At 41.9% G+C, this 20,100-nt stretch overlaps 1 protein-coding gene across 10 annotated transcripts in view; it reads left to right on the top strand.

The window, feature by feature from the left end:
* NEDD4L (NEDD4 like E3 ubiquitin protein ligase) overlaps window positions 1-20,100 on the top strand; it is a 337,485-nt gene that overhangs the window by 204,681 nt on the left and 112,704 nt on the right. For 3 of the 10 annotated variants that reach the window (XM_046671965.1, XM_046671964.1, XM_046671963.1), the window contains exon 5: window positions 4,974-5,103. The exons of the other annotated variants lie outside the window; for them this stretch is intronic. In XM_046671965.1, coding sequence (XP_046527921.1) covers window positions 4,974-5,103 — 130 coding nt within the window. The remainder of the gene's footprint in view (window positions 1-4,973; window positions 5,104-20,100) is intronic. 10 annotated transcript variants of the gene reach the window in all.

Below are 20,100 nucleotides of genomic sequence, written 5' to 3'. Positions count from 1 at the left end.
AGCTTATATATGCGGAAGTCATTTACTATTTTATATTCATAAACTTACAGAGCTGTGAGGTTCCTTAGGAATTATGTAAGCCAATTCCTTTCTATTTAAAGATACTGAGAACATTATTTTTGCAATTACAGAGAATATTCTTTTTATCTCACAAGTGTGAAATAATTATTTTTGAACAATACTGCACGCATACTTCGTGTATGTGCACGTGTGCTATACTTCTTGGTGTTGGAACTATAAAAGGTTGGGAAGCCTGGCTTCTAGAGCTTTTGGTTCAGCAGACAGGACAGCTGAGATGAGGCAGATCTACCGGAAGCATTGGTTCCTGACAGCGGGTACCCAGCACAAGTGAGGGGTGACAGATTGCTTGCACACGCAATGGGACACTGTGGATTGTGATGGACAGGAATGATGTCATGGAGGGGAAGATTGGAACCAGATCTGGAAAGATGACCGGGATTTGTCTCAGTGGGTCAGTGGGAGGGGCCTTGTTTGGAAGACTAAAGGTAGAAGTGACTGCTAGTGATGTGGTTGCTATGTTTGCCCAGGAATTTCCTTGGTCACAATTAGCAAGTTTCAACAAATTGTTTTTTAATGTGAAATGTCGTTGAAGAATTTATGGGTGTGTTTATTGGCATCAGCAATTCTTGTCTTTCCCATCAAATGTGGCATTGAATGAATTCCTTCCTTCCTTGCCTGCCTTCCACAGAGCTGTTCTGTAAGCACGTGCCTGGGCCAGGCCGAGGACAGAGATGCTAAGTTCCTGCCATTGAGTGGTGGTAGCAGGAATTAAACAGATATCTGTCACCTTCATTGTAACATACTGTAGGGCTGTGACTCGAACAGAGATGAGCGAGCTTGATTTATAGAATTTGACTCTGTTAACTTTGTATGTGCATTGTAGAATCTCTCTTGAAGAGGAGCTAAAGAAATAAGTATTCTAAGCATTTCTCTGCTTTGCTTTCTGTTTGAAATGACATTTTAATACAAGAAAATGCTAATCCTTACTCTGCATTATGATATGAGACCTGTTATATTAATTATCTACAGTACATACACGTAAATATAATATGCATTTTGATTTAACAAAAACAAATCAGGAAAATAACCCACATTTCCACCATTCAGATTAACCCTATTGATTTATATATGGATACAGTCATTAAACAAAATTACGTTGTTGATTGGATCTAAAACCCAAACCAAGCACTAAAACAAGCTCAAGGTTTATCTAAATTCAGATTATTTAAATAATTTCATATAAAATGTTTCACATCATAGGGTAAGAAGCAGTTAAAAAAAAACTATCAGATCTGTGAAGGATGATACATTCCTAACCTTGGAATCAGCAAAGGAAGTCACAAAGAAAAGATGGACAGAGTCAGCCATATAAAAATATTAATTTCTGAACCACAAAAAAACAGGAAAACAGCAGATGTTTTTCATAGTGATTAATATGATTTTCTCATACAGTATATCGTTTGATTCTACTTACTTATTTTTGCTAACAGATCCATATCTATGTTGTCAACGTTCTAGTGAATACTAGAAAAATACTGAGGTTTGCCACTCTTCTGATTCTCCCACCTCTACGCTGGAAAATAGATACGTTAATGTGAATCTCACAGAGGCATTAACAATAAAGACATGGAAGTCCAAGCCCAAGTTGCATCACTTTGTGCCTTTTGCATTGTAAAAATGGTAAATAATTATAATATGTAAAATTGGGAGAATTTGTGGTTGAAAATAGTATACTCAAATTGCTGGTGGTAGTATTCATGGATATGACTTCAGAATGATTTTCATACATGTAAGTATTTAAAAATGATAAGGTAGATTAAAGGTACTAAAATTCTTGTGTTTTGAAATATTAGAGTTAATCCAGATGAAGTTACAAATCTAAGCAGAAGCCTTTATAATGAGATTTTTACTTTCTGCTTTTTAAGTAGATTTGCTTTTCATACCATTGAAAAAGAGCAGATGGATGAGAAGAAGTGCTTTTAGGATTACTGGCTACTAGTAAAATAATTTGGTGATTGTGTGGTTATATCCAGGTCTAAGGCGTTAGACCTTTTGGGAAATGAATGCTCCCCTTAATCTTTCCTTCAGTACATTTGTTACCCAGAATTTTAAAATTTGAAATTTTCTTTTCAGCCAATACATATGTGAAGTATGTAAATTGAGTTTTTAATATCATTATTTTTTACTTAGGAAAACTCTTAGTGTCACAAGAATAGGCTTCCTGGGGCCAGCCTCGTGGCCGAGTGGTTAAGTTCACACTCTGTTTTAGAGGCCCAGGGTTTTGCCCATTTGGATCCTGGGCGCGGACCTGGCACCACTCATCAGGCCATGCTGAGGCGGCATCCCACATCCACAACTAGAAGGACCCACAACTAAAAATATACAAGTTTGGACTGGGGGCTTTGGGGAGAAAAAGGAAAAATAAAATCTTAAAAAAAAAAAAAATAGGCTTCCTGAAGTTAGCATAATTAAACTTTAAAATGCTGCAATTCTGATTGTTAGGTGTTTATACCCTAAATTTAGATTGCCATTTAACTTGGAGCTTAATTTGCAATTTATAGAAAATTGTTCATCCATATTTTGTATTTTTAAAATCACTAGCCTAGAATCCCGTTTCACTTCAAATGGAGACCTGTTACCTTAAAAGGTGATGCTAGAGTCGGTTATTCAAACACAACTGAGCCAATGCCCAAGGAACTGAGCCTTCTGTCTCTAGGGGGACCACTGGACAGGTGATGTGCTGTCTCTAGGCAGACACATGTTTTACGTGACACGTACATTTTAAACTTGTGAAGGATGCCTAGAGTTTGAGGGGTATAGGAACTATCTCTGTACCCAAGGAGCTGATCCTTTTATTGAGAAAAGAGGAATCACCACACAATGAAAGACAGTTATTGAAGTCGTATGAGGGTGGCCCGTTTCTGTGTACTGCTCTCAGAGAGCTTCTGATCTAACTCAAGAACACTGAGAAAAATTAGGAAACAGCGATATTGGCCTCATCTGGGGAACCATGTAAGGGGACCATATGCATGGAGTTGGGGACCATGACACAGCTGAAATCCTGCAAAGGCCATTCTGTGGCTCTTCGGAGCCAAAAGTAGGTGTGACTGATGGACAAGGCAGATTGTGAAAAGGGACCTAGGAGGAAACAAAAATTCATCTTGGAAATCTGAGTACTTGGTTGCATACCTTAATCTAGAAGAAAAAAGTTCAGGACCTTTTTTTTTTTTTTAATCGAGTACTCATTAGGGATTTTTTGGGTTTTTTAAAGCAAATGATAGACAATCTGTTGTTAGATCCACTCCGCACTTGCTGTTGCCTTTGCTTTGATGAGCAGCCCTGATCTGAAGAGCTCAGGCAATGAAGTACAATTCTGCCCCTAAGGTCTGTCCTGGTGGTAGAGCAGAAAAACTGGAGGGTTCTAGGTGTTGATGATCTCTCTTTCAGTGTTTTTGTTTTGTGAGAGTATTTTAGAGAGAGTTAATGTTGGGGTGAAGGAGATGGTTATGTGTTGCTGACTCATGGAATCATAATTTTTTTATATTTTCTAAAACCTCCCTATTTCTCATAGATGGGACTTTTTTGCTGCTTGAATGAATGGGTGGAACTCCCAGTTGGGCTGCCTGGAGACTGATAAAAATGATCTTCTAGTAGATGAGATGGTAAACATTTATTAAATGAACTCGTTGAGTACTGACTGCATGCCAGACAGCATTCTCAGTTCTGGGTATACAGCAGTAAACAAAACCCAAAAGCCTCTAGCCCTCACGCAGCTTACATTCTGGTAGCGGGGAGACAGATGAACAAAATAAAGAAGTAAAAACACAGTCTGTGAGATGATGATGAGTGCACATGGAGAATAACAGGGAAGATGTGGGCACAGTGCACTGCCGGTTCAGGGTTTACACAGAGAAGCCAGGGAGGGCCTCCTTGAGATGATGATGATGAGCAAGCAGTAGAGGTAGCTGGGAGCAGATCATTCCAGCAGAGGGAAGAGCAAGCACAAAGGTCATGAGGTCCAGTGTTCCTGGAGAGTTGGAGGAACAGCATGGAGGGGAGCATGGCTCAAATGGGCATACAGGGATGAGATGTGTAGATTTTGAAGACACAATGGGTATGGGGATGGGCAGCGCATGGAGGGCAAATGTGAGGCCATGGGGTTGGAAGGCCACAAGAGTGGTTTGAGCAAAGGAGATCTTGTTTGTGTCTTCACGGACCACAGGGACCTCCTGAGACTGCAGGGTGGGAGTGGGGAGGCCATTGTAGTAGTGTGTGTCACCTTACATGGTGGCAGAGCTGGGGCTCCAGCCTGGGCTGCTGTCCCCCTGCACACATTTATTCTTCCAGTTACTGGGGAGTCTAACCTTAGTACTTACACTGTCAAACCTTAGTACTTAGTCTGTCATTTTCATGTTGCAGTGCCTGGAAAACGGGAAGCTTTTATTCTCCTTAAGCGAGTGTTATTTCAAGATGCTTTCTGCTGCCTCTGTCGTGCCAGGATGTGGGTGGATTTATTTTTGCAGTTTCGCACCAGGGAGTCTGCTTCTGATTTGCAGATTGCATTTATTATAAGGCATATTGTCCATTGATGAATAATGTGTGGGCTACACAGCAGATCCACAGCTTTAAAATAGCTCATTTATCCTGCAGGTCTCACCCCCAGAGAGAGGCAGCCTCTTCAGAAGTGTTGTCCGGGAGCAGAGGTTTTTCTGTCTGTTTTCCCCAATTTCTGAGGTCGTTGTTTTTGCCCTCTGGTTCATCATGTGTTTCCTTGTTGGCTGAGGACTAGATGCAGACGGACACGTCTCAATTCGTGGAGAAGACAGGAGATAGGGAGAGAGTTAAGTCATGGGAAAGGAAATAGATGGTCCTTTGTCTCAGCTACTGAAAATTTCCCTTATAATGTGGGTTAAAACTAAAGGAAAAACCGGTTGTCATGCTTTGTTCCAAAGTCTTGTAGGCATCAAAGTGGCCACGGCCAGTTTATCCTCATTTCTTCAAACTGACCACCTGAGGCCTGTGCAGAGGTTCCGGGCTTGGAGGAGCAGAGGGAGTCCTCCGAGAGTGGAAAGTTCCATTAGGGTGAGTGCTCTTGGGAGCATCCTCTCAATCTCACAACCACAGAAGGGTCATGGCATGAAGTGGGTCGGAGACACCTCCGTTGCCCAGTCGCAGCTCCGTGATCTTTGCTCACAGAAACCTCGCTGCAGATTGCTGTTCCTTTTGAGCAGGTTTCTTATTTTGCCTAATATGTTGCAATCATCTCCCAGTGGCCAGGTGGCATCTGTTGGAATGCTGGTGTGTGTTGCCAAGCAAAACAGATGCAGGAGTATTTGCCTGAAGGGGGAGGGGAAAGGGAGGGTAGGATGTGTTGGGGGTGGGGGGAGGATTAAATGGTATTTATTTGCAGAACAAAGGTCTAAAGTTTAATAAGTCCTTGCTTTACAGCTCTCAGAAAATCATCCTAGGTTCATGCAGGTATTTCCAAGCCTATTGAATGGCTTTTTCTCATTCCCACCCTGCGTTCAGAATGGTGTTTAAATGGTTCAGTGCAGCAGGAAGGATTAAGTAATAACCTTCTGCCCACTGCAAACCACTGGTTATCAGATTTTTTAATTTTATTTTAATTGATTGCTATTTCTGCCTATTAACAGGTTGACTCTTAATGGAATAGAATCTGCCAAGGATGATATAGATTGAATGAAAAGAATTTTACTGGTTTTGATTAGCCGGCTCAATAAAGGGACCCATGCCCAGGGATGGATTTATTGATTTAGGAGATGGGACATGGTACCAGGTGATTCTGATGTGCAGTCAGGGCTGAGAACAACTAGTTTAAAAAGTTAATGCTAGTAACAACCTAAATCTTGATTTGCTTAATAACCTTGGTGTAAATATTGATTTAGTGCATTCTCACATCATCTTCCTTCATCACTCCCAAGTATACGTTTTGTTTGTTTATGTGGTGGCTCTTGTTGGAGGTGGGGGTGTCCTTTTGTGGCTCAGGAGTCCACAAAATAAATTTCCATTCAAAGGAAGCAGTACAATACCTATGCTTTAAAAGCAACAGAGTGTACCAATTGAATATTTACGGTGTATCTAGAAAAAAGGTTGTCTCCCAAAATAACTTCGAAATGAAAGGAGTAATTTTCTTCTCAGTTTCCAGTTGCAAGAAGTAAGTGAAAGTGGGATTCTAATTCTAGCCTGGCAAGACCAGTCTATCCTGTTACAGCTTATGTGCAAACACCGCTTTTCTCCAGGTAGCTGAAGTGTCTTCCCTCTGTAAATATTAGCTGAGTGCATTTCTGTGGCTTTTGGAAACTCACTTCTTGAAAGTGTTGACCGGTCGTCCAATTTTCATGAATTTCAGAGAAGTGGTCATAGGTGTTTTCTTCCTTATAGTATTTACAGTGGAACAGTAAACATGCAAAGGACTGTAAAGGTTACCTGGGCCCACATCTCATTTTTTTAAACAAGAAAGTGTGTTGGCTTGTGCAAGGGCGCACAAGAAGGTGGTTGCAGAGCTTGGATAGTAACTGGCGTGATGCGCAAACCGCTGTTTCTTCCTGCTCCACCCAGCACAGGGAGTATGGGCTATAGCTGAATCTTGGCCATCTGGAGTCTTTTGCAAGTGAACTGACCAGTGGTAGTTCACTCTGTTCTGTTGCTCTCTTTGTAGAACATTCTAAGCAGATCGCAGCAATTTTTTTTTCTTACTCCCTGTTACCCTCATAGCCTTGAATTATTTATATAACCTAGTTATTCTTTTGGTAAATAAATATTTAGTAGTGATGCCGTCAGGGCCCGATTAGGCATATAATACGCTTTTCTTCAACGTTAAAGTTCTCGGGACACCCATAATCTTTGAGAGGAGTTTGCTGCTCATTGTTGATTTCTCATTTCTCTTGCTAGTCGGCGACCGCTGCTTGTGGCGCTCAGCCTCACAGCCCATCTCCCTCTTCTGATCTGCCGAGGGCTCAGAGGGTGAATGTTTAGGTCAGCTTGTTAGGATTGTTTGTAAAGTGAGAGTGCCTAGGCTGAGAGTGAGGACTTGAGTCGTTCTTTTGGATGAAGTACATGTGCTCTGTCCTGTGTTCTCCCCACGGCTCTTTGCCTGTTTTACACTCTTCTTTGTCCTCTTGGAGCGTGTCTGAAATCAGGTAGATTATTCTAAGACTTCAGAATTCAATAGGGTAATATATGCCAGCTGTTTAACATAGTTCCTGGCACATATTAGTGCTTAATGTTAGCTGTTTGTATTATTATTGTTCCCTCTGAAGGAGAAGATGTAAATTCTTCACAGATGTTTAGGCCTATCAGCTCAATTTATATCAGCAAACACATTTTTAGTTCATCTTAATTTTTTTTTAATAAAGATTTTATTTTGTTTCCTTTTTCTCCCCAAAGCCCCCCGCTACATAGTTGTATATTCTTCGTTGTGGGTCCTTCTAGTTGTGGCATGTGGGATGCTGCCTCAGCAGCGTGGTTTGGTGAGCAGTGCCATGTCCGGGCCCAGGATTCGAACCAAGGAAACACTGGGCCGCCTGCAGCGCAGCGTGCGAACTTAACCACTCAGCCACGGGGCCAGCCCCAGTTCATCTTAATTTTTATTGCTATCTGGGTTTTGTCTTTTATCCTTCTAGGGTTAATGAATTTTCTACCGTATGGAAGAACCATGAGGAAAAAAATCAATAAAAAGTATTCTTAAAAAAGATTTTATGATTCACTAGACTACCAGATGTCAGCAACTTTTATTTTTATGACTTTAAGTTAAAAGGATTTTAAGGTCTTGGGTAGTTTCTTCTCTTTTTTTAAAGGCCAAGCCAACATCACTTTTTGATAATGGCCACCTTTCAGCTGAATATATTTCTGAAAAGTTCTTCCTGATTGTTATTAAACCCAAACAGAATTGTCATAATTTAAAAGTTACCCTTTAGGTCTCTATAAATTATGAAACCAAATTATAAACCAAGATATGTAGTTGATTGTAGACTAGTGATTTTTTTTTTTTAATTTGTTTTGTTTTGAGGAAGCTTAGCCCAGAGCTAACATGTGACACCAATCCTCCTCTTTTTTTTTTTGCTGAGGAAGACTGGCCCTGAACTAACATCCATGCCCATCTTCCTCTGCTTTATATGTGGGATGCATACCACAGCATGGCTTGCCAAGTTGTGCCATGTCCGGACCCGGGATCTGAACCGGCAAACCCTGGGCTGCCAAAGCAGAATGTGCAAACTTAACCACTGTGCCACTGGGCTGGCCCCTGGACCAGTAATTTTATCAACATTTGTGTAATTGCACATACTCATTGTATTTTGCTATTGAGTAGGATAAAAATGTAGGAATGGAGTGAGTAGTTTCCCTCATTGATTATCATTGATTGCTAAGAATCATATTAAAATGAATCTTTATTTTTCTTTTTGTGTATTTTCCCCACTTCACACTGAATGTGCTCTCTCTAATCTAATCTCTGAATTTCAGGAGTCTATTAATAAAGTATGTGTAAAGAATTAGTTGCTAATTTTGGATGTGCTTGAAATGAGATTGTCAGCAAATTACAACTTCAAGCCTAGGACCGCGGTTTGTTATGGGTTGGACACATCCCTGGTAGAGAAGATAAGTTCTAAACTTATGAAAAATGTTAAAACTTCATCACTTCTGATTTTTTCCCCATATATTAGACTTTCCTTATGTACTTTTAAGATACTTAAAGTGTTATATAAGATCATGGATAATTTTTCTTTCCAAACTTATTTGTGTTAAGCCTTTACAGTATTAAATCTGTTAGTCAGAAATTAGAGACTAGAAAACAAATCTTTCCTGGTTTAAATAGTAAATCAAAATACACATTTATTCCTAAACCCGAGTCAGTAGGTAATAGCTGTGAAATAAACTACAGTTGAATGATAAAGCTGGCAGGAAGTTAATGTTGTGTAATTTAGCCTGCCCCCTTTAACAAAAAAGAATAAACCAAATCCAGAGAGGTGATGTCGTTCATCTCCTGTTACTACCTTTATCAGTGTGAAAGTCAGGATAAGAGACCCTTCCAAATTCCTTTTACATTCCAGGTGCTGTTCTAGAGATGAAGGATTGAACACGAGGGACATGGCCACTGATCTTAGGAGGCTTATGTTCTAGCTACTGGAGTTATTATGAATAGTAAAGAACTAGATATTTTCCCGAGTATGCCAAAGGAAGTAAATGGGAAGCTGAGACAGAGAAAATGGAAGGTCTGCTTGAAGAAGGGTGGTCAGGACAAACCCCTCTCGAACTGACTGGAGGCCAAGGCCTGATGCGTGACAAGGATCAGCGTGAGCTGCGTGGGTGGATGTGCAGTCCAGGCAGAAGGAAATGTGCGTGCAGAGGCACTGTGTTGGGAAGAGTTGGGTGTGCTGGAGGAACTGAAAGGGATCACTGTGAGGCTAGAGCACAGTGAGTGGAGAGGGTAGTGGTCCAAGATGAGTGGAAAGACGTGCAGGGCCCCGTAGATCATTCACGTGGTCAAGTGTGTCCTCCTGTCTGATTCTAAGTAACAAGGGAGGCACCTTTGTAGACAATAAAACTTGAATTAACTCAGCTTCTCTGGAGCCTGGGAAAATAGTTATTTAAAAAAGCGTAAACCATCCAAATTCCTGGAGGAAAAACTAAAATTAGTGTCTAAAATCACCTTTGAGATTTATAAATAGTCCCTTCCTCTGGTTGTTCCTCTCACAAATGATAGGAAACCACTGTTTGTTTCCTATTCAAAATTCTGTGCCATGTGGTTTGCCTCTGCTGAGATATGATAAAGACAGTGCAGTCAGGAATGTGCACGAGGGCACGAAGATTTCCCCACGTCTTTAGACCCCATCTTCACTTTTGAAACATTTGGCAGAGAAGTTAAAGCTATTTTTGTTTGGTTTTTGTTCATTTTCTGGACACAACTGATTGGGTCCAGTATGCACACACCATGTGGTCGTTGACAATTGGGTGTTGTAGATAGGGCTTTGTGACACATAACAAGTTGGACAAATGGACTTACCTGTCTCAGTGAGCTCTACCCTGCAAGGTGCTTAACTTCATACCAAAATGGGAGGCCATGTGACCTTCAGTGCTGATATTAGGTCTGGCCCTCAGACCGAGGTTAGAGTTTATGTCAGCATAGCCTTCTTCGAGGAAACGTGGGAAGACAGTGTGGCAGGCAGAGTGAAGGTGACTGCAGCTGTCTTTACTCCTCCCTCGTCAAGAGGTAGAGGGTATTTCCTCTCCCCTTGAGTCTGGGCTGGCCTTAGGAATGCAGTGGCAGTGATGCTGGGCTAGTTCTGCGCTCCGTCTTTAAAAGTACTGGTGGCTTCTGCTTTCTGCCTTATGGAAATGTTTGCTCTTGGAATCCAGCTGCCCGGGGAAGAATCTCAAGTTAGCCACATAGGGAGAAGTGCTCGCTTTCTAGCCGTCCTCGCCCAAGTGCCATCCAGCTCCAGCCACCATCTGACCACAGCACTTAGGAGACCGCAGGCTGCCCAGTTAGTCTGCAGACTCGTGAGAGAGAGTAAATGGCTGTTGTTGTTTTAAGCCCTCAAGTTTCAGGATGGTTTGTTAATGAGAGATAACCAGAAGAGACAGTGTCCTTAATATTCAGTCCTGGGGAATTTCAGCTTTGCTCGTTGAGCAGAGCTGCCTCCTGTAGGTAAGCCAGGCCGGGTGTGGGGTGGTGGAGCGCTTGCACAGCTGTTTTCCCGGAAGGAGCTGGAGGAGGGTAGCAGCACACAGGATGAGCAGACCAAAGAGTTCAGGGAGACACTTGGCTTAGACAGCTGGGAAGCAACTGCAGTGGCCCCAATGAGTAGAAAGAGTGGGTGTTTTGCTATCAGGAATGGAGTTACTCAGCTTGAAGGGAAAAAGATAACGTAGTTTAAGGAAATTCGTCATATTCTCAGAAGTTACAGAAAAAGAAACCTTCTTAGCCTAGGCCTGCGGTAAGATGCCCGTCTTTGTTAAAATCTGGTTTAATAGGTAGGTAGTATAGGACTTCTTCCAGATCCTAAGGAATGGTTTAATAGAGGATGATAGTCTTAATTTTCTTCTCTCTCGAATGCTAGTGAATTTGTGTCAAGTAAAATTTCATTTACTGTGTCCTGTAGGCCTCTGTAGTGGTAGCAGTTGGTAAGGTGTTTTTTACATAGTAGGTGCTCAATAAGTGGGATCAGTTTAGTTTCCATAGTAATTTGATTCATGTTACATGTGATTTAACTCAGTTTTCTCTAAAGCAAATCTGTTGTTACGTTTAAAATCACAGCAAACAGCGTCAGTTACAAATCATACCTACATACTTCAGTGGATTTTCTCCATGTCATGTGATTAACCACCCCCCCCACACACACACATCTCAGAACAAAAAGAAATTTAACAAGCAAAGAATTTGATATTTCTTGAGTAATTGGAAAAGACACACAGCTAAAGTTACACGTCCTGAGCACAAAGATTTGTAAAGTCCTCAGGCAGTTGGATGGTCCGTCTTCATTCCAAGGGAGACGGTAGTCTGGCGGCTGTGTCAGTCCCTCTCCTGGCTGTGGCCTTAATCACCTACACGTTGTGGTGGCTGCTGATGACAACCAGCCTTTCAGTCCTGCAGCCTCGACAACCGTGGGGCCACACCCCTCACCTGTTCCCTGACCCAGATTGTGGGTTAGAGGTATTTCATTTGGAGAAGGATGGAATGGATGAGGACAGGAAAACTTGAAAAAGCAGGTCACAGCCCTGGCCGCCCATCGGAATCACCTGTGCACAGCTGATGTCCACAGCGACGAGTCGAAGCTTGTCTGTCATCCCCTCGGTGCTGGGTGGACTAGCGCCAGCGGGAACATCTGGGTAGTTTGAGTCTTTGGCCTCTTTTGACACTTTTTAATACTCATGTTTTGTTAAAGGTTCTTTTTCAAGTCAATAGAAAGACATTATTAATACTGGCTTTGTGTTTAGGTTTTGTTTGCAGTTTTAAAAATAGTGTGTATTAAATAAACATGGCACTCGGTTTAAGGTCCTTTTTCTGCCACTGACAGGTTCTGTGACCCCTGGTCATGTAACTTTTCTGGATCTACTTCCTTATTTATGAAATGACAGCGTTTGCGTTAGAGTTTCTGTATGAAATAAATGAGATAACTTTAAGAGCTATATAAATGCTGACGTGTTTTACAAATGTGGTTGATTATCTTATTATTAATAATAAACTGCTTACTAGGAAAGTTTAATAGTTTTTTTTTTTCTCCCTAAGATGACTTGGGAAGGATTTTAGGCTTAAGCAATTAAGGAAGGGCTCACGCAGTAATGAAAGCTTGGGATTCGAGCCATGCATATTGCTGGGCCCTGGGGGTGTAACTGTTGGACTAGGCTGGGTGTCCATGGTTACGAACTTTGAATCAATTGTGCTAAGCTGTTTTGGTTGAGTCCACCATGTCCCGCTGTTGATGAAACATTTCTGTGTGGAGAGAGTTTGTTTTTTCCCTGGAGAGTATTTATTTATTACTGCCAGGCTCCAGCCTGGCTGTGCCACCCTTGGCTTTTCGCTTGCCAGACGTACAGCCAGGTCAGAAGGGGGAATTTATGGCAGAGCTCAGTGAGAACGCTTGACGGGGAGAAGAAAAGGGACTTGGCTGTTGAAGGGGAAGCTTGTTAGCCTTGGCTTCTCTGGACCCAGTTTGCCCTGGGGGCTTTGATTTGAGCACTCTTATCATATGAGTCCCTCGTGGGGGCAGGGGTTGGAAGAAGCATTAAGAAGAGGAAAGAAAAAATGCTTTGGTGAAAATATAAGCAACAAATAGAGGATGGTAATTCTAGAATAATCCCTGAGGCAGCAGAGGAAGGCAGGCTGTAGCCTGAATGTCAGGAGCTCAGTTCCTGGGGGTGGGTGTGTGGGTGGGGTGGTATATTCTGGGATGGGAGCGTGTCAGGTTGATCCAGGGAGCCTGGTAGCAGTGAAAAGAAAGGCTGTTGACCAGGCATCTTGTTAATGTGGTAGACTCCTAATTGTGACAGTTAGTCTTCTCCAATAGGTAGTTGCTAAATGTTAATTGCTGGCTAGGTCATTGGTTACACTTGCATTTTGGCTTGCTCTTTAGTGGGTATAGATGGGGTAATTAAAACCTGTGGTTTTCAAACTTTGCTCCCAAGGCTGCTTCTAAGGTTCTGACTTCTCTAATCCATCTCCCACATTGTAGCCCAAAAATGTGATCCTCCAAACTATAAATCTTACCTGTTCTTGCTCTGCTAAAACCCCATGGTGGCTCTCTGTTACCACTACCTAAATCTGCTTGCATCTCTCGCCTTGTGGGTCTCTTGGCTTCACCCCCACCCCACATTCCTTGATAGAGTGCTCTTCTCTACACCTTAATTCCGAAGGGCTCCTGTGTTTGAGATGCCCTCCCTCCCCTCTCTGTCAGTTCCTTGCTAACAAATCTTCTTTTGTTCCCCACTGTGTCCTACTCCTAACTCCATCCTACCTGTATTTGTATGCATATCTGTCTTCTCTCAAAGTAAATTGAAAACTTTAAAATTTGAAGATGGAGATTTTCAGAATAAAAAACTGTTCAAAGAATGATTATATACCTACCTCTTCTACTTTAAAGATGTTTACTCATTATTAGTTAAGGTGAAGGAGTCCAAGGTGATACGGCCCCTGCCCTCAGAGAGCTTACAATCCAGGGAGAGAGGCAGGTACCGAAAAGAGACATGCAAGACAGTGTGTACTAATCATGGTCATGGAAGTGCAACCAAGGGGAAGACAGGAATGAATGAAAGCTGTAGATCCTCACAACTGAAGAAGCTGGAAGGCTGCAAGGGAAGAGAGGAATGAATGGAGTCTTGAAGAATGCATGGGATTTAGATTCAGAGAGGGCATTTCTAGCAAGAAGGCTTGGAGATGAGAAAATCTCAGGTCATTGGGCCTGTGGCGGAAAGGAGGTGCATGGTGGAGGAGAGGGCAAGTGTGACTGGGGAAGCGGCTGAAGCAGGTATGCAGGTGCTGTCGTAAGGCAGTAGGGTGTCAGTGGGATTTTTTGTTGGTGCAAGGGCCTGGGGGAACCTCCATAGCATTTGAAGGCTGGGATGTTTCATTGTTCCCCATGATAGGTGACATGGTTAACTCTGCTTGATTTGACAAAAATTTGTTTTATGCTCTAAATCAGGAGTCGGCAAGCTTCTGTAAGGGGCCAGATAGTAAATATGTTAGGCCTCTATTTAGAGTCTGTTTAGAGCAGTCTGCATTTTACAGTTAGTTGTGAAATACACAGATTTGAGTGGCGAGAAAGCCTCTCTGGATGTCTTGGTCTCTGCTCTAAGCTAGGCTAAGTGTTCTTGGCAGGATTCCGCACCCTCCGTCCATGAAGCCCGCTCTGCAAACAGGACTCCCCTTCCAGTTTAGAATCTGCAGTGTACCAGGAGGTGCCGTGGGCATCAGTTTTGAGTTGGAAAGGCCTCCAACTGGCCTTTACATTGTGCTTCTATGTTTACGGTGTGATTGTCCACCTAGTCTTGTGTGTAGTGACAGAGGACCAGTGCGGTTGGCCTGGTCAGGAAAGCTTTCTTGGCAGTGGCCGTGAAGTGGGTACCATGTAGAGAAAAGGGGAAGGTTTGAGCTGGGCTCCAGGGTTAGTAGTTTGATTTGAATAAACAAAGGAAAGCTGGTGGGCACTCCAGAGGCACGTTGGATGGGGGAACCAGATATGGCAAGGATTTAGGAGGCATAAATAAGCTTAGGGCTGTGGGGGTTGGTAAGTTGTATAGACTTATCATTTGGACAGGCTGATTCCCACAGCCTTTCCAGAAAGCTGCCAGTGTGTTTCCACTAGGAAGTTACAGCAACAGAGATGGAGACCGGAGGAACGGAGGGAATAAGAAATGAGGGCTGAATCTGAGAAATAGAAACTTGAAAATTTTTTATCATTTTTTTCCTATATCCAACCACAATTAATATACATTCATTATGGAAAAATTCAAAAGTAAGAAAACCAGAATTGCTTATAGTGCCACCACTGTTCATTCTCCTCTCCATTTCAGAGACATTTAAAAGATGAACAGTAGAATTTGGTAAAAGATTCGTTACACAAAGGACTTATTTCATAATTAACTACTTTCCACTTATGTGACACTTTCCGAGCTCTGTTATAATTTCAGTTCCTTTTTTTTTTTAATCTGAACAGAATAGCCCTGATGGAAATAGTAAGATTTCCAGTGAAATACGTTCGTTAGCATCGCTGTGTGGTGCAGAATGTTAAAACCTATTGAAGTGGCTTTTATTTCTTGTTCTGTGACTCTGCCCACTCTCTGACACACTTTTCATCGTGTTTTTCTTCAAATTCTACCTCCTGGCTCCCTTCTTTATATTATAAAGTCTCTTTTAATCATCAGGTAATTATTCCTCCTCCCACCTCTCCATGCCTACAAGCAATGTTTCATAAACAAGTTAGTAAAATTTCCCCTGACCTTTGGAAAGTTATTTTGGAGAAAAAGCCTTTTTTTCCTCCTTAGTACACTACAGCTGACCTGTTGGAGCAGTTTTAAAATTAAGAAATTTAAGAAACATAATTTTTGATTGAAGGTAAAGTTGGTAGAATTCTATTTTACAATTCTAACAAAACAACCAAGTGAGTCGCACGTAGTTCCTCCTTGCTGATTTTTCCATCTGTTCCTCCCGTTTCTGGTAATGAGGAATGTTTTCTCATCTGGTTAAAATGCTAAAGTAGCTGGTAAATCAAGTTTGGCGACCTCAGAGGAGGGGCAGGAGCTCTTTCGAAAGGGATCGTACTACTTCTCATGATCTTATGCATCCCATTTATTCTTCTGTCTTACTTTAAAATGTAAATTTATACTCCAGGAAATTTAAATGAATGTAGTAATTATTTGCAAAATATTATTTACAGTGATTGAAATTAAAGCTAAGTCAGTACATTTTGGATCAGTTGATTTAAATTAAAAAATTGCACCCACTGAATGGTTGAGTGAGTGAACAAATGAATTTTGCTTTGTGTGGCTTATCTCGGTGAGCTGACCCAATAGGGCCTGATCTGTTTTGCCCTCTTGGAGGTTTTGATGTCTCAGCTGAATTTGAATGCTCTTAGTGGGTAGGACAAAGTGGCTCAGACTGTTATAGCAGTCTGCAGTCAGGCCTTTTACTTTATATGAGTTCATAAAATGGACTTGCCAGATTACGTATAGAAAAGAGAAAGCCAAGGGAATGTGGAGATCAAGAATTCAAAGTAGGGAATTCCCATCTGTATCAGACTAGGTTCTGCTGCAGAAGCCAAATTTCAGTGGATTAGACCACAGGGATTTATTTTCTTGCCCATGGTACATGTCTAGCATTTGTTAGCGGGGGAGCAGTGCTCATTGTGGTCACTGAGAGTCCCCACGGTGATGGCAGCTAATCCTAACATGTGCTCCCACTGTCACTGCTGTAGGGGAAAGGAGCATGGTAAATTGCACATTGCTCGTAAAGGCTCTTGCCTGAAATTGGCACACATCACTGCCACTCACACTTCATTGGCCAAAGCAAGTCACATGGCCGTGCCTAACTTCAGATTGGGGAAATGCGTGTCTGCCATTGCCCAGAAGGAGGAGAAATGGGATAGTTGAGAATAGCCTTTATGACCACAAAACTACCCCTTTATCCACCTTTATGATCATGAGACTCTGGGGCAATAAAAAAAATCCTTACAAAGCTCAGGTAATCAATCCCCCAGCCAGCTGCTGATGCTACACAGCATACACATGATTCATGAGCAATCTCTTTTGAGAAAGTAGCTTACCTCGCCACCTTACCATTCTTAATTGTTATGGGTTGAATTGTGTCCCCCCAAAAGATGCTCTGAAGCCCTCACGCCAAGAATCTCAGAATGTGACATTATTTGGAAATGGGGTCTTTTCAGTCCCTATTATAGATACAGTCAAGTTAAGATGTAGTCATTAAGGGGAGCCCTAATTTACTAAGACTTTATTAAAAAGGGAAATTTGGATATGAACACACACACAGGGAAAACTGCATGTGAAGACGAAGGCAGAGATCGGGGTGATGCAGCAGAAGCCAAGAAATGCCAGAGATTGCCAGCAAACCTCCAGAAGCTAGGGGAGAGGCCTGGAACAGATTCTCAGGGCCCTCAGAAGGAACCAACCCTGCTGACACCTTGATCTCAGACTTCTAGCCTCTTTAACTGTGACACAAGAAATTTCTGTTGTGTAAGCCACCCAGTTTGTGGTACTTTGTCATGGCAACCTTGGCAAACTAATTCACTTAATATACTTTTTTATCATTTTTCCTGGGCCTGGCAAGCAGACCTACTGGGGAAATCAAAACGAGGGCCACCTTGGAAAGTTTGATGAATCTTGACCAAGATTATGTCTAATGCTGCTTGCAGAGAATTTCTGTTCCAGTAATCTCCTGGATGTAGCTTTTAGCAAATTCTTCTCAGTCACAGTCCTGGAAGCAAAGAGTAAATATTAGCGGACACTCAGTGTTAGCAAGAAGAGGAATATAGGTACTGTGCTGGCAATATGAATAATCTGTCTTTATTATGCTATTGCAGGTGGTTTTCAAGACAGAAAAAGTTTTTGTGGGATAAAAAGCTTCGAGGACAGGAGTTGGCCTTGTCAATGATGGGGGAATGGAGAATTTATAAGTAGAAGTGCTGGTAGCTTCCATCAGTTATCGTCTCCATTGTCGTGGCAACATCTGGTCTTCTGGGCAGACTAATTTTGCATCATCTTGTTATTCTCGATAAATACTTAATTTTATTGCTTTGAAAACTTCCGTATAATTGATGCTTACACATTAAACTATTTTGTTAAACCATATATCTAGATATTTTCATTGTGACCCTACTTTTTCACTATTGCCATAGAGAATGATGCAGTGGACATGATCAGGCATCGCATCATTGAACCTACAGGTTATGTGTAACCCAGTTTATTCGTACGGGTACATGACGGCGCCAGGCTGTTACCTCTAGGCATTGGTGACCTGTCCTGCTTTTCTATGTGTGTTGTCATGGGGTGTTCTTGTGCTTGCTCTCTCATCTATACATACATCACATACACAGTCTCTTGCACACGTGCTAATAGATTTCAGGGTCAAGAGCTACATAATTACCGGGCTGGCCCCGTGGCCGAGTGGTTAAGTTCACGCGCTCCGCTGCAGGCGGCCCAGTGTTCGTTGGTTCGAATCCTGGGTGCGGACATGGCACTGCTCATCAAACCACGCTGAGGCAGCGTCCCACGTGCCACAACTAGAAGGACCCACAACGAAGAATATACAACTATGTAGCGGGGGGCTTTGGGGAGAAAAAGGAAAAAAACAAAATCTTAAAAAAACAAAAAAGAAAGAGCTACATAATTACCAAGCTGTCCTTTTCCCCCAGGTGACATTCTCTCCTTTCCTCTTGCTTGTGTCTTTGTGTGTCTCTTTACCACATGCTTCTGGTGCTGAGGCCTACGGGCTGGTGGTAAGGTAGTTTATGTCTCCAGTAAGTGGACCCGTTCTGAGAGTCGCTGAGAAGCCAAGTCACCAGTGAAATGATGTTCCCAGGTGTGTTTGGAAGCACGCAAAATCCACATGACTCTAATGTGTTCTTGATGCCCTTTTACGTGCAGATTAGTTGTGCTGTGAAATTTAAAATTTTGGAGTGGTAGAGTTCTCGTTCAAGTCCAGTTGTGTTCTGATGGGCCCTGCCTTTTTGTAAAGATTTGTATTTATTTCTTTATTTTACTAGGTCTTTTTTAAAAGGCAAGTCATACCTCATATTTGCGTAACCATCATAATAAGTGCTTCTTAAAGTTGGTAAACATGGTTCTGTTAGTAAATTTCTTTAACTGTTTTAAAGTTAGTAAATTCAGGTCTTTATTGTGAATATGTGAGCTCTCCTGAAATTATATGCCGTCCAAATTGTTGTTGAAATACCTTATTTGGTCTAATTGGCTAAACACTTTAGACTTGATAGCCGCCAAAGAAGTGAATAGAGAGCAAGAATACTTTCTGAAAAATTTTCTTGTCCAGGGTAAAATAGATAGTACATGTTGGTTCATCTTTTGCTACAAGGGTAGTAATAGAAACTGAACTCGTTGGAAGAGAGCATTGTAGGCAAACATAATTATCCCGCTTTTCAAACTTAATTGCAAGGCATTTCTTGTTGTAATGTTGTGGAGACAGACTTAAAGATCCAGTTTGAGATCTGAAGTGGCAAAATGATAGCTGAAAGAATCAGTGAACCGTTTCTTTGTAATTTGGTCATCTTTCATAGCTTCTCTTGATAGCTGAAATGAGGATTGATCCGCAGATTGGACTGTAGCTAGGTGGTTCTCAACACTAAAACGTGGCAAAAGGACTGACGGGCCCTTTCTCATTCTGCCACTGACATAATCAGGGAATTGTGACATAGGCATTCATGGTCAGGGAAAGTGAAAAAGAAGAGTTTAGGGATTCTAAAATCTCTTTGCTTTGAGAAATAAAGAACATGCTTTTCTCGCACTGTTACCGCATTTCCTCAGATTATTGTAGTAGTGTTGTTTGGAATTATATTTAAAGAGTCTTCACATATTTCTTTGGCACAACATAATGGTTGCCATTGGGCACCTGTGTCCATTACTGGTCCTACAAAATCTTCCTCTTCATTTAGGGTACGCTTGGACTATTACCCCTGACATCACCATATCGGTTTCCAGTGAGGCTGGGCTTCTGCCTCATGTATGTCTAGAGGATTAATACGTACCAAGGGTTGTGGGACCTTTTTTCTCTTCTTGAACTGATACTATTTGGGTTTACCGTTGACTTGTTTTCTATTTTTTCTTCGTTTGTTCCATTATATAATCAACCATAGAGCCGTCTCACTCACTCAGCTGCCATGCACAAGGAGCACAGTGCGTACTCCCAGGCGAAGCGTTGTACTGCAGTAATAATGAACACGTCTTCATCGGCGTTGTTATTTCTACTCTAAGTGCTTATTCAGAGAACTGTGATTTGTTCCGTAAGGTTTTCCTTCTGTATAAATTCTCACTTCACTTTTATTTTGTTTAGAAATTCTCTGAATTGTCTGGATAGCAGTATGCTAAGGGAAGCAAAAT

This window comes from Equus quagga, chromosome 9 (assembly GCF_021613505.1).
Source record: "Equus quagga isolate Etosha38 chromosome 9, UCLA_HA_Equagga_1.0, whole genome shotgun sequence".
Taxonomy (NCBI): Eukaryota; Metazoa; Chordata; class Mammalia; order Perissodactyla; family Equidae; genus Equus; species Equus quagga.
The sequence above is the reverse complement of the archived record's forward strand: the minus strand, read 5'-3'. Positions and strand labels throughout refer to the sequence as shown.